This window comes from Delphinus delphis, chromosome 2 (genome assembly GCF_949987515.2).
Source record: "Delphinus delphis chromosome 2, mDelDel1.2, whole genome shotgun sequence".
Lineage (NCBI taxonomy): Eukaryota > Metazoa > Chordata > Mammalia > Artiodactyla > Delphinidae > Delphinus > Delphinus delphis.
This window is the reverse complement of record NC_082684.1, coordinates 173012675-173027212: the sequence shown is the minus strand read 5'-3', so window position 1 is coordinate 173027212 and position 14538 is coordinate 173012675. Positions and strand designations below refer to the sequence as shown.

The following is a 14538-nucleotide window of genomic DNA, read 5'->3' as shown; positions in this document are numbered from 1 at the left end:
GCGTCATAAGCCATGTAAAGATAACGAGAGGCTAAGAAAGCAGGATGTAATATGGTGTTCAAGAAACTCAGCTTGTTCATATTCAAGGACATGAATAGTTTATATATGTATTTTTTTAATTGAAGGTTGTGATTGCTTTAGACAGTAGTGAAATGCAGTGCATTCCAGCATTAAGTAGCATTCTCTGAGAAATTTCTTATTAACATTTGACCACAGTGCTGGTACTCAAATTGAGCATGTTTCTTTTGGTTTTGTCCTCAGTGGAAACAAAAGAACAGATAGATAGATAGATAGTAGATAGGTAATCTAGAGTTCTGTTTGTAAAACATCCCAGTAGAAATTAGGGATTGCTGCTAAATAGTTTCTGAAATGTTCTCAAGCAAAATAATCTCAGGTTATTTAAACATTCTCCATGAGTCACTCCTGAGTTAGGAGTAGTGTCAGGGCCTTAGTTAGGGACAGTGTCAGTGCCTGAGTTGGGAGTATTTGAGCTTTGTCATCCAAGGTTCTCATCCTGCGCTAGAAGACAAGCTTCATCAGAGAAGGGACTTAGTTTTGCCCATTGCTTTATTCCCAGTGCCCAGAGCAGTGCCTGAGATGATAACAGGCAATTGAGGAATACTCTCTGCTCTCTGCAGACTTCCGATTGTATTCCTTGAGATTCTTGTCTGTAAGCATTTAACTGAGGTTGAGGCTATATTATTTAATGGACACTTATATAACACCTTGTGCTGAGTGCTATCCTAAGAACTTTATAAACAGTAACTCAATTCATCCTCATACCCTTATGATACAGGATTTCACTGTTATCAAAGGTCCCTTCTCTCAAGTGGGGAAACTGAGGCACAGAGCACTTAAGTAACTTGACTCAGGTCACGTAGCTGGTAAGTGGCAGAGCCGGGAGTTGAGTTGAATCCAGGTGTTTTGGTTCCAACATCCACGTGCTTCTCTGCTCTTATATGTTGCTTTTAAGAATTAGCACGTGTATTTGCGCAGGTCCCTACCGCACGGGAGAGTTTAGCATTCGTTACATTTGGCGGTCATCTGTATTACTCTGCCTCCCCCTAACAATCTTTACCATGCTTATGAATCACCTCCCCTATGCTTGCATTCATAGCTCATTCTGAATTATCAGGCATCATCCCCAACACTGACCCTAATTTAAATGTTTCTCCTAATAGTGTTTTCTTCTGTTTGCTTTGGTCTCTTGTGATGCTAGTAAAATACGTGTTTACTTGTCATCATTCATTCTCCTTGTCACCGTCTTCATTATTTAGGCCGATACTGTGGCCCCACCATGCCCCACCCCATCACTTCCTTCAGCAATGCTCTGACACTGAGGTTCGTCTCGGATGCTATAGCGAATTTTGGTGGTTTCCACGCCACGTATGCTGCATCAACATCAGGTAAGAATGTTAGCAAATGGCGCTACTAGGTTAAGAGAAATGTGTAGAAAATCCTTGGTTTATTATTTGGGATTCTTCTACATTCAGCATTCGGAGCTAGTCTCCTAGATCACCTCTATGACTAACCTCACTATCTTTCATATTAGGTCAACACGCTTGTAAAGTCTAGCAGTAGTGAACTCTATACCACATCTTCTTTATCCATTCGTCCATCGACAGACACTTAGGTTGTTCCCATACCTTGGCAATTGTGGCTGACGCTACACGGATGAGCTCTGGAAGTGGGGAGAACTGGTTGGAATGATCTTGGGAGACTATCTTGTCGGCGTCTCCTTGTTCTCCTTCATGATACGTTTGTTAAGGGAGCCCCTGATGGACAGTGTCTGATGGCATCTCTTATGGGTGGACAACTGCTGTTCTTTAGTCTCCCTGGCCTCACAGCTGCGCTCAGGCAGGGCTGGGTGTTGTCACTGATGCAGGATGGATGGTGGCTTATGGGGAGGAGGGGAAAGAGGGGCACCCAGTGCTGGGGCTCTTAGCCAGGAGAGTGCTGCTGGCTTCCTGGTTATTAGCAGCTAAAAGCCTTAGAACACCAAGGAGATGTGTGCATGTTTCTGTGCTCTCCTGAGAAGGAAAAGCTGAAATACTGCCTTCTGTTCTAGGCCAGGGGTGAAAGTCATCCTGGTCAGCAATACCGAGGGACTACAGAATTAAAATGAGTCTTTTATTACATAAAGTTAGAGTTCACAGGGAGAAAAGGCTTTTAGAAAAGAAACTACTGAGATTCCTTCTAATCCACCATACCCTGTGGCTTTTAGTTTTCAGAATCTTTTCCTTATTATATATGATATGGATTTTTTTTATTATGAAATGAAAATGGCATATCCTTTGACGATGCTAACAGCTGTTCTAGTGTTCTTTCTCCTTTATCTTATGGTGTCTTGTATTCAATATTTAATCTGCCACTCACTTTGTTTCTCTTTTCTTCTAGCTTGTGGTGGCATCTTCCACATGGCTGAAGGCATCTTCAACAGCCCTGGCTACCCAGAAATTTATCCCTCTAATGTGGAATGTGTCTGGAACATTGTCAGTTCCCCTGGCAACCAGCTCCAGCTGTCTTTTATGTAAGTCCTTTTTTATAGTATATTGTTTCAGGGAGAATGGATCTGCAGGAAGGAAGCAGTGTTACTAATAGGATGGACAACTAATAGCATATTTGTCCAAACAACTGTTAGAGAATGTGGTGGGAACTTCTGGAAGTCTGTTTCCATATTTCCTCTGTTTTAGTCATAGTTTAGGTTATAAATAGCATTAAAATTCTCTTGCAGTGGTTTTAGAGTCCTGCCTAACATTACCAAGAGTACATGCCTGAGCTCTTGGTACATTACTTTTTGGAATTCTCATTTTCAGAGAACATTAATTTTATCGTTTTTTTAAAAATTAGGAACATTTAGATTCTTTCAGAGCATCACTAACATTCTTTCTTCCAGGAGAAATCCCCATCTCAGTTAAGCCTTCTTCACCCTTATGTCTTATCCCCATGCTAATCCACCATTGTCAGAAAAGACGGGTTTATTTGGTATCAGCAGAGAATTGCAAAGATGAGTTTATTTAAGATCAACAGGAAATTGCAAAGATGAGTTTATTTGGGATCAGCAGAGAATTGCAGTTTGGGGTCTGCAACCATGGCAAGACACGTGCAAGTCCCTGTATTGCGAGAGAAGTAGAACACTTCTATAAAGAAGAAAAGGAAGTTTAGAGGGTTATAATAAACAGAGAATCCAAGGCTTCTCATTGGTTGAGCCCTTCAGGAAAGAAGAGAGGCCTTTCTTCTTCCTGTTGGACTCTGCTATTTCTGCAGGGCATGAGAGCTCCCCCTTTTGGTATCCTGACCCTATTTAATTGAGGTTTCTGTTTATTAATTTTTTATATTTCCCCCTTTTTATCATAATCCTTCTCTGAAATCATTGCTGATCTAGAGTCAGGGTTTCTAGTTTCAGTGGATTTTTGTGTGTCAATGTCAGGAAGGACCTTTCCTGGTATAGTATTTCATGTCAGAGGGAAAGTGAACAGATTGAAAATCTATTAAGGTCACGTCTGAGTAATTAGGAGGGGTAGGAGGGAGAACTCTCAGGTGCTTTTTATCTAAAGTCCATATGATATCAAGATCATAGACATTGGAGATCATCTGAAGCCTTCTGTCATCCTCAAAAGTATATCTTGGGAAAGCTGTCTCGTCAGATGTCGTCTGCTTCAATTCCAGAAAATGTTTACTTTCAGGTCACCAGGTGATGTACAGGTACAGTCAGGGTTCAGTGATTTCTTTAGGTGTGCTACATAAATCCAAGAGTCTGCTTCTCAGAGCTTGGTGTCACAAGGGTTGGCTAGCAGTCCCTGATAGGGACCTTTCCAATGAGGTTGAAGTGAGTTCTTCTGGAGGACTCTTTTGCAATAGACAAAATCTCTAGGTTGCAAGATGTGATGCTTAATGTCTTCATCTCCCAAGGGTACTCTGTGAAAAGATCGCTCTATTAAAACATGGTTATTTTTAATAGAGGCAATTAATCCTTTGCAATGTTGGAATATCTCTCCTTTTATCAGTCGTGTGTCAAAAGAAGTGGGAACCAAGTGCATTGGAAATTATGTGACTATCTCAAATGGTAAGAGTTTATGAGTTCCAAAAGCGGAAGATCCAAGATTTAGAAGGACAGATGGCAGTGCTTTTGACCAAGATGTTTGGAGGGCCTCTATAAATGTTGCCAATTGAGTCTTAATGGTGCTGTTAGTGTGTTCGACTGAACCAGAGGAATAAGGGTGGTGAGCACAGTGAAAGTGTTGTAAAACGAGCCAAACAGAGCAGACTTGTCAAAGTTCCTGGCCAGTAAAATGGATTCCTTGATCGCTATGAAGTTTGAGATGAGTTCCCCAGGTAGGGATCATCTTTTCCAAAAGGACTTTTGCCACAGAAGGGACAGTAGGCTGTCTGCAAGGGAAGGCTTCAGTCCAGTGTGAAAACATATGGACCATGACTAAAACATATTTATATCCATTAGAGGAAGAAATTGTATGAAGTCCACTTACCAGAGCTTGAATTGTCCATTAGGCAATATACAGTGTCTGGGAGCAGTACGAACAGGCTTCCCTGGTTCTACTTTGGACAAGTGGGACAAGTGAGGGTTGGCACTTTTTTCAGCCTTGTTAATGTTTCTCCTCTAATATTGATTCATGAAGGCTATCATCTTGTCAGTAGAACAATGGTTTAATGCACGTACAGCAGTGAGGAGTGGGAGTTTTAGAGTGTTGGGTGGGAATAGGTTGTTATTTGATGCAAACCAGAGCTTTCTCTTTTTATCAAACCAACAATTACTGAATTCCAATCTTTTTTTTTTTTTTTTTTTGGTACACGGGCCTCTCACTGCTGTGGCCTCTCCCATTGCGGAGCACAGGCTCCGGACGCGCAGGCCCAGCGGCCATGGCTCACGGGCCCAGCCGCGCCACGGCATGTGGGATCCTCCCGGACCGGGGCACGAACCCGTGTCCCCTGCATCGGCAGGCGGACTCTCAACCACTGTGCCACCAGGGAAGCCCAGAATTTCCAATCTTGTTTTCCTTTTTCTGAGGCTGATTGCTGGGCTTCTCTAGCCAGTTTTTCTAAATTTCCCTTTGGACCACGACAGAAGTTTGGCTACTATTGGTCCCTTTAAGGGCAGCATTCCTTACAGAAATATCAGCAAGGTGATTTCCCTTCGCTTCCAGAGAGTCAAGTTCAGAATACCCCAGAATCTTAATAACAGCTGAAGTGGCAGGTGAAATTATTGCATCCAATAATTCCTAAACACAGGGGCCATCTTAAATTTTTTTCCCACTGGACGTAAGGAAGCCACATTGCTTCCACAATATTCCAAAATTATGAGCTACTCTAAAAACATATCTACTATCAGTATAAATATTGGCAGTTTTGTCCTTGGCTAAAGTATAAGCCCATGTAAAAGGATGTAATTCAGTCTGGGCTGAAGTAGCCATAGGTAAAGATGCTGCGTCAGCGACATCAGAAGGAGTCTTAATAGCATACCTAGAACTGTATTTGCCATTATCACCTTTCAAATGAGAACCATCAGTGAACCTTGGGAAGTCAGCATGACCCAGTGGAACTCCCTGTAGGTCATCCTGAGGAGTCAGGAGGTGGTGCATCAGTGTTAAGCGCCACGAGGGACTTTGCTGGTGATGGAGGGAAGAGGAGTAGCCGCGTTAAGGTTATTACAGTGGAAGAGAGTTATGTAAGGAGCAGTTAACCAAAGGACTTCACAGGAGGTGAGGTGGCTGGCTGGGAAATGTTGAGTGTGATGAGAAGTCAGAACTTCTACTGTATGAGGCACAAAGATGGTTAAAAGGGATCTCACAATAGTTTTCTCGGTGACCTTAACCAAAAGGGGAGTGGTTGTAATGGCTTTAAGACAAGGGGGATATCCCCATGCTACAGGGTCCAGTTGCTGGCCATAATACCCTATGGGTCAATGGTGGTCCCTGTGTTTTGGGATTAGTACCCCAAAGGCATTCCCATTCTTTTCATGTACAAAAAGGAAAAAGAGAATCTGATTATTGGGATGCCCAAGGGCAGGTGGATTCACCAAACTCTCCTTTAGGGCCTCAAAGACTATGTCATCTGTTTCTTCTCTTAAAATTGCATTGAGGTTTTTATTGTTGAGTACAACGTACAGAGATTTAGCCGTAGGAGAGAAATTTGGAATCCAATTTCAACAATAATCAACTAGCTGGAGAAAACGTTGCAGTTGTGCTTCGTTTGGGGTTTGGGGAAACTTAGGTCACCATGAAGTCTATCTGGATCTAGATATAGCCTTTGTTCTGATAGCAGATACCCTAAATATCAAACCTGGGTTTGGGCAAACTGCAATTTTCCTTTGGCTACCTTGGGTCCCTTTAAGGCTAAAAGCTTTAGCAAGTGGATGGAGTCTTCCTGTGAGGAGGCCTGAGAAGGAGCTCAAAGAAGCAGCTCATCCACCTATTGCAACAGAGTAGTTGAATCTCTAGAGGATTTTGTATCATCCAGGTCAGGCTTCAGGGTTCCTGAGAAATAAGGACTCTGAGGAGAACCCTGAGGCATTACTGTCCAGGTTAATTGGTTTTCTTCCCAAGTAAAGGCGAAAAGGTATTGGCTAGCTTCCTAAACTGGAATACTAGAGAATGTACTACATGAATCAATTACAGGAAAGAATTTGCTTCCAGTTGGAATGACGTCAGTATCATATAAGGGTTAGGGACAACAGAATGTCAAGAGATCCTAGATAAACCTTCACCTTTGACCTGTAGGTTTTCTCACCAGTAAAATGGTAGTGTTTCAGAGCACAGTACAAGGGATTATGAGGCCTTGAGCCTTATAATTTTCTATTAGGGGTTTTATGCCTTGAAGATCTTTTTTTAAAAGGTTTTTGATTAATTCTGGGCAGAGGTTTTGAGAGGTCTACTTAAATCTTGATGGGAGGTTTGTTGTGAATTTTGTTGCTGTGAATCTCCAGCATAAGTTGGAGATTTTGCCCATAAGGAAGGTGGTAGCTGATTCAGTGGAGACAAATGATAAGTATTTCCAGAATCAGCTCTAGTACTATCAGAGGCAGAGGCTGCTTTATAGTAACGGGGTTGAGCACCGAGAGTGTGGCTCTGGTGTCAGTTAGGACTGGAAGAGCGTCATCCCCGATCTAGAGAAATGTTCCTCCATGCCGACTAAGAGGGAGAATTGGGGAAAATCCCTGTAGAGCCCCATCAATGAGAATTGGGAGGATGTTGAAAGGCTGGTTAGAGGGCTGAAGGCACCTGAAGCACTTAAATTTGTGACAATCTCTTCCAATGTCCTGGCTCTTTGCAATAATAGAAATTAGTAGGGTTTTGGTTTCATTTAGGAGCCTTCATTTGCTGGGGCTGAAGATTAAGAATTCTGGCAGTCTTCCTCTGAGGTGCCTTATCTAGAGTTTGAGAGAGCTGGTTTGCCACATTAACTAAATCTGGAATAGATAGAGTTTCCCATTCCATCCTGGTCCTTTTTCCTAGAAGGGAAAGGTCTCAGTTCAGCCCATTAATAAACATAGAGTTAAAAACTACCTGGGTAGAATCAACATCTAAAGGAAGACCAGAATTTTCTTTAAAAATAACCTGAAGTTGATTGTAATAATCATGAACAGTTTCATCAGATTTTTGTGTGTATGCCTGGATTTTGTTCCAATCAACAGGTTTTGGAGAAACCCTAGGAACTGCTTGATGAAGCTGCCTAGGGATTGGCCAAGCCTGATCATATAATAAGATAGCAGGCTGAGGACTTTCATATAATAAGATAGCAGGCTGGCGCAGTGGATAAGAATCTGCCTGCCCATGCAGGGGACACGGGTTCGATCCCTGGTCTGGGAAGATCCCACATGCTGTGGAGCAGCTAAGCTCGTACGCCACAGCTACTGGGCATACGAGAGCCCACGTGCCACAACTACTGAGCCCACGTGCTGCACCTACTGAAGCCTGAGCGCCTGGAGCCCATGCTGCTCTGCAACAAGAGAAACCACCGCAATAAGGAGCCCGCGCACCGCAACCAAGAGTGACCCCCGCTCGCCACAACTAGAGAAAGCCTACGCACAGCAACTAAGACCCAACACAGCCAAAAAAATAAATTAAATTAAAATTAAATCTTTAAAAAAAAGATAGCTGGCTGGTCTCCCAGCTGTAATTCTAGAGACCTTTTAGGATTTCCCCCAATTAGTGGTTTTCATCCAATGCTGAGCCTGACCCTCACTCACCAGCATATGAACTAGCTGATATAAGTCAGAGAAACCAGGTTGACAAGTTTGAATGACTATATTAAATTGTCCAGCAATTTGTGAGCATCTCCAGTGACTTTGGGAAAGCCTTTGCTTATGGATTGCAGTTCAGCCTTAGTCCAGGGAGTACGAAAAACTAAGGGCTTAGCCTCTGGATTCTCAGAAGACTTATGTTTATTTTTTTTAATAGATCTTTATTGGAATATAATTGCTTCACAATACTGTGTTAGTTTCTGTTGCACAACAAAGCGAAACAGCCGTATGCATACACATGTCCGCATATCCCCTCCCTCTTGAGCCTCCCTCCCACTCTCCCTATCCCACCCCTCTAGGTCATCGCAAAGCACTGAGCTGATCTCCCTGTGCTATGCTACTGCTTCCCACCAGCCAACTGTTTTACGTTCGGTAGTGTATGTGTGTCAATGCTACTCTCACTTCACCCCAGCTTCACCCTGCCACTCCATGTCCTCAAGTCCATTTTCTATGTCTACAAATTTATTCCTGCCCTGCAACTAGGTTCATTAGAACCTTTTTTTTTTTTTAAGATTCCATATATATGTGTTAGCATACGGTATGTGTTTTTCTCCTTCTGACTTGCTTCACTCTGTATGACAGACTCTAGGTCCATCCACCTCACTACAAATAACTCAATTTCGTTTCTTTTTGTGGCTGAGTAATATTCCATTGCATACATGCGCCACATCTTCTTTATCCATTCATCTGTCGATGGACACTTAGGTTGTTTCCATGTCCTGGCTATTGTAAATAGAGCTGCAGTAAACATTATGACACATGACTCTTTTTGAATTATGGTTTTCTCAGGGTATATGCCTAGTGGTGGGATTGCTGGGTCATATGGTATTTCTATTTTTAGTTTTTTATGGAACCTCCATACTGTTCTCCATAGTGGCTGTAAACAGACATATTCTGACAAATGCAGAGGAAACAGGAATGGGAAGAGTTTCAAATGGGGAAGCTCATTAAGAGAATTAGTATGGGGGAATTGGCAGTACAAAGGAGGCATAGGTGGTGTAGCAAGGAAGGAGGAAGATGGCCCCGGAGATGAGGTCTGACCATGAGGAGCCAATGGAGAGACCAGATGGTGCTGGAAGAAGAGCCTGAGGCGTTGGGGGCCATTTTATCTCATTAATTATGTTTGCCTCAGTTAGCCTTAAAATCTTATTTCGTAGAGAGACAATTCTAGGCTCCAGATAATGTTGGGAAGCCTCAAAATACCAAAGTAAGTATTCCACACATTTCTGGAAATTTTTGAGCTATTGTAGTCTACTTTGGTTCTAAGAAAGTTAAGTTTGGGGATTTCAAAAGTTCCCCACAATGACCATTGATATTCTAAATTGCCTTTTTTTTTTTTTAACATCTTTATTGGGGTATAATTGCTTTACAATGGTGTGTTAGTTTCTGCTTTATAACAAAGTGAATCAGTTGTACATATACATATGTTCCCATATCTCTTCCCTCTTGCATCTCCCTCCCTCCCACCCTCCCTATCCCACCCCTCCAGGTGGTCACAAAGCACCGAGCCGATATCCCTGTGCCATGCGGCTGCTTCCCACTAGCTATCTACCTTACGTTTGTTAGTGTGTATATGTCCATGACTCTCTCGCCCTGTCACAGCTCACCCTTCCCCCTCCCCATATCCTCAAGTCCATTCTCCAGTAGGTCTGTGTCTTTATTCCTGTCTTACCCCTAGGTTCTTCATGACATTTTTTTTTCTTAAATTCCATATATATGTGTTAGCATACGGTATTTGTCTTTTTCTTTCTGACTTACTTCACTCTGTATGACAGACTTTTATCGGGTTGGTCCATTTAGTTAGGAATGTGCATGAGGAAGGACTTCAGTCTTAAACATCAGATCTGCCAGAGTCCCTGTTGGGGGTGTGGGTACTCTCAAAAACTGGGCTTCCATTTCTCAGAGGTTTTTCTCTAAAGTAAAAGAACAATTTTCAAACATTTTACAACACAAACAGCTCAATTCAAACAGCTCGGAAGCCTGAATAACAGCCAATTCTAAGGAAACGTCTTGGTCCTAGAGGAGCCAGGCCAAAGGTTTTTTCAGCCAGTGTCCAGAGAATAGCCCTTTGCAAAGGAATATGCTGAAGGCTGGACAAAAACTGGCACAGTTTCAGTGAAACAGCCCCTGCTCCTGAAGGAATGGGTCGAAGTCTAGCCAGTTTCAGTTGAAACCGCCTGATCTCAAATCAGATAGAAGTGCCAAGTGAATACTCATGTACAGAACAAAGCATTGACCAGAAAGATGAAGCTTTGAAACAGATTCCGAATAAAACCTGGAGAGCTTCAAACGCTAAGAGAGTGTGAGCTTGGATCCAGGAGAAGGACATACCATAAAACTCCAGGGTTGGCAAGAAAAACAGTGAGTGACAGTGGGCTGAATTTGTGGGTACCATACCTGTTTGCTTATCAAACCAATGAAATGTTGATCTGAAATAAATAGAATGCCAGATACTTCTCCATCGAAGATGGGTTTATTCAGGATCGGCAGAGAATTGCAATTCAGGGTGTGCACCTATGGTGAGCCCCTGCAAGTCCCTGCACAGCAGAAGAAGGAGGAGGATGCTTTTATACAGGGAAAAGGAAGCTGGGAGGGCTTCAGTAAACAGAGTCCATGGCTTCTCATTGGCTAAGTCCATGCCAAGAAAGAGGAGGAGTCTTTCTTCTTCCTCTTGGGCTCTGCTACCTTCACAGGGTGTGAGAGCTCCTTCTTCTGGTTTCTCAGCTTTGTATAACTGAGGTATCTCTTTATTAATTTTTTACAGAATTTAGTGGTTGATTTGTAAAATCACTCTCATGTTCCTCGTTGAACTGTAAGCCTTTTTGAATATGGACTATGGACATGCAATCAACAGTAGGATCCTGCCACATTCTGAGTGGTCTTAGGTTAAATTAAACAACAATAATATATTTTCTGGAAGTTGTTAGTGAAAAGCACATGGTAAGTGAAATGGGACCTTTTAATCCCATCAGTAGAGAGATACTTGTGACATGCCACACTGGTAATGAGTGCTTCATAAACATCGGATGATAAGACATTGGTATTTATTTATTTATTTATTTATTGGCTGCATTGGGTCTTCATTGTGGTGTGTGGGCTTCTCATTGCAGTGGCTTCTCTTGTTGTGGAGCACAGGCTCTAGGCGTGCGGACTTCAGTAGTTGTGGCTCATGGGCTCTAGAGTGCAGGCTCAGTAGTTGTGGCTCACGGGCTTAGTTGCTCCGCGGCCTGTGGGATCTTCCCGGACCAGGGATCAAACCCATGTCCCCTGTCTTGACAGGCAGATTCTCAACCACTGCGCCACCAGGGAAGTCCCAAGACATTGGTATTTAAATTGCCATTTTAAATTAAAAGTTATTTGTTTTACTGTGTCATAGATTATTGGGCTTTGGTTGGGGTTGATAATTCTGTCTTGAAAAGAATATAAGAAGTAACTTGCTTGGAGAGAAGATTGTTTTGGAGACACTGCTCTGTTTATTCAAAAAAGTCTTGCTCCTCTTCTAGGCATGCCATTCTGTGCATCAAGAATGGATTTTTAAACATGAAAGAGAAGTCCTATTTGTGGACCACATTCAAACATCTCAAGTTACTTTGTTTTAGCCCATCGATCAGACAGTGCCTCTTCAGGGTCCAGCTGGCATTGTGTCAAAACAAAGACACCCTCTGAACACCTGAAAGGCAATACAAGTTTAAGTTGCCACGTGGGAAAGAGGTTTTATTTGCTTTTGTCTTTACTAAAAGCACAAAGTTTTGTATGGGAAAAAAATATATATATGTGACCATATATATATAACTATATATATATATAACTATATAACTATATATATATATATATATATATATATATATATATATATACTTCTTTGTTCAACAGATATTTATTAAGCCCCTACTTTATACACATAAGCACTGTTGCACCCTTGCTAGATGCTTCATATATAAAGCACATGTTACTCCCATAATTGACGTTTTATATCCAGTGATGAATAAACCATGAACATCGTTCTTATGATAAAGTTCAAAGTCCTTCACACGGCTTAATAGGCCTCATAATTGCTAGACCAAAGGGTCTTTTCTGGTCTTTTTCCTCTTGGTCACATTCTTGAACAACCTGATGTTCAGTGGTTCTCAGGAACTGGGCCAGGTACTGGGAATGTTTAAGACAGACAACATCCCATTTCTTGTTAAGTTACTAATAAGTTAATGTCAAGAAGCTATTTGTTTAAAACCTAAAGAGATTCATTTCATCTATAGGGGATAATCATATCCATATAGGGCCATAGGTGTGATCAAAGATGTTAAATTTTAAATGTGTACCACAAAGCTGATGCACACCTGATGTTCAGTGAATGTTAGATTCTCTCACTCTGCCATTTCTAAAGTATCTTGTGTGGCAGTTCAGAGTCAAATCCAAATGAACAACACTGGGCTTTCCTCCTAGAGGGTGGAAGGTAAACACAAAAAGCCAGTGTCATTCATTTTACCCTTCAATGGTCAGTAAGTCCTGATTATTGCATAAGCAAATCTTAATGCTTCATCTTTTTCCTGTCTCATCCATAAGAAGTTAATTTTGATTATTTTGTGTTCCTTGCTTGAGTTTTATTTTTAAAGTGTAATCTGTGGAATGCAAGATGCTCCCCTCTATGCAGATGATACTGAGAAGGGCTTTACGGCCAGGCCTCTGAGTTATTTCTGCCCTGGTCTAAACTATATCCAGATGGGTGCTTGGAAACTTCCCCTGGGGTGGGTGAGAAGCATATGAAAAACATATGGACTATGTCAAGTTCTAAAATATGGGGTTTGGATTGTGGACACGGCGGTGAAATCGAGTAGGGAGAAAAGCTGGAGAAATTATGGTTGCATCTATAACACAAAAGGAGGGGGGAGAAATAAAACCCCCAAAGACATTTTTTTATAAAACAGATATTTAAAGGAATGAACAGAAAATGTATTTTCTGCTGGCAGAGTCCTTTTCAAATGCGATTGATCTAGGTTCAAGAATCAAAATGAGATAATGAGAAACAGTGACGGTACTATTTTTGTTCCACATCATATTTTTACCAGCAGATCTGAGCCAAAGTGTTTGGCAAGAGGATGGATTTGCTTATAAAATGAACCGGACTAAACGAAAGACTTCCAAGAACAACAAAACGTTTTAAAAAGTCTAATTTGATTCTTACAGGTATCATCCTACCATCCTTTCTGATGAAATGTCTTTTGTGACATTTAGCATTGGATTATACCAGTCTGGTACAAAAAACAGAAAAACCTTGCACTTAGTGATCTTCTCGACCATTGGACCAAACTTTCTTGTGCATGTTGATCACCTGGGATCTTGTTAAAATTCACATTCCGATACAGTTGGTTGGTGGGGCCTGATGCTTCGTTTCAAACAAGCACTGGGGTGACGCTGATGCTGGTAAACCACGTGCAGCGTTTGAGTAAAGATTTCGGGGCAATTTCATGTAAGTCACCTGCTGAGGAGAATGATCACCCCTTCTTCCTTCTTCTGAAAATCAGAAGAACACAGTTTTAGCATAAGGTACCTTGTTGATAACGTTCTGATATCATAACAAAGCTGAGCCTGAGTTTAAGAGCCCAACTTGACAGCTATTCTAAGGGCGGATTCAGAACAATTATTTGCCAGAAGTGATGGTAGTTCTGAACTTTGTCTCATGAAGCATTAATTTGTCAAGGAGGACAGTGGAGGTAAGACAACTGTGTGGTTTGTTTAGCCTGATGTGGGTCTTCCCCGATCTCCTCTGTGCTCGGTTATCAGTCACAGCTTGCTGCTAAGACTAAGTCTGAACTATAGATCCAGAGGATCTACACTGTAGTAACCCACCTTGGTGGGATCGTGAGAGCCACAGACTCACCGTCTGGCTAGAGACCTACCGGTGCTAGTATATGGCTTGAGAAGCCAGTGGTAGAGCAGAGCTGACCGGTTGGCTCCAGGGCTCTGGTCGGCAGTGAAGGCTCAGAGGCGTGCCTGATACATTGATCCCAAAGTGAGCAGTGAGGTCCCAGAACCTCCAGGCTGGTCAGCTGTACCTTAAGCATCCTAACCTGTTAGCTGAGATAGAGCCCGGGGAGGGCGCTGTACTTACCATCATGTGAAGTCTTGCTCACGTAATGTTGAGCAGTGACTGAAAGATACATAGCGAGGAAGTAAGTTTTCTATTCTCGAGACATTTTTTTCCCTTCCCAATGTTTTTTTTCTATAGTCCTACTAGACCATTCTTTCTTCTTCTCTTTGTCTTGTCCTTCTTCTTCTCAGCAAAA

The 14538-nt window shown here is 42.1% G+C and overlaps 1 protein-coding gene across 3 annotated transcripts in view; it reads left to right on the top strand.

Annotated features, from left to right (window-relative positions):
• CUBN (cubilin) overlaps positions 1–14538 on the top strand; it is a 280926-nt gene that overhangs the window by 159293 nt on the left and 107095 nt on the right. For all 3 annotated transcript variants that reach the window (XM_060006307.1, XM_060006306.1, XM_060006305.1), the window contains exons 36-37: positions 1278–1406; positions 2398–2530. In XM_060006307.1, the coding sequence (XP_059862290.1) occupies positions 1278–1406; positions 2398–2530 (262 nt within the window). The remainder of the gene's footprint in view (positions 1–1277; positions 1407–2397; positions 2531–14538) is intronic.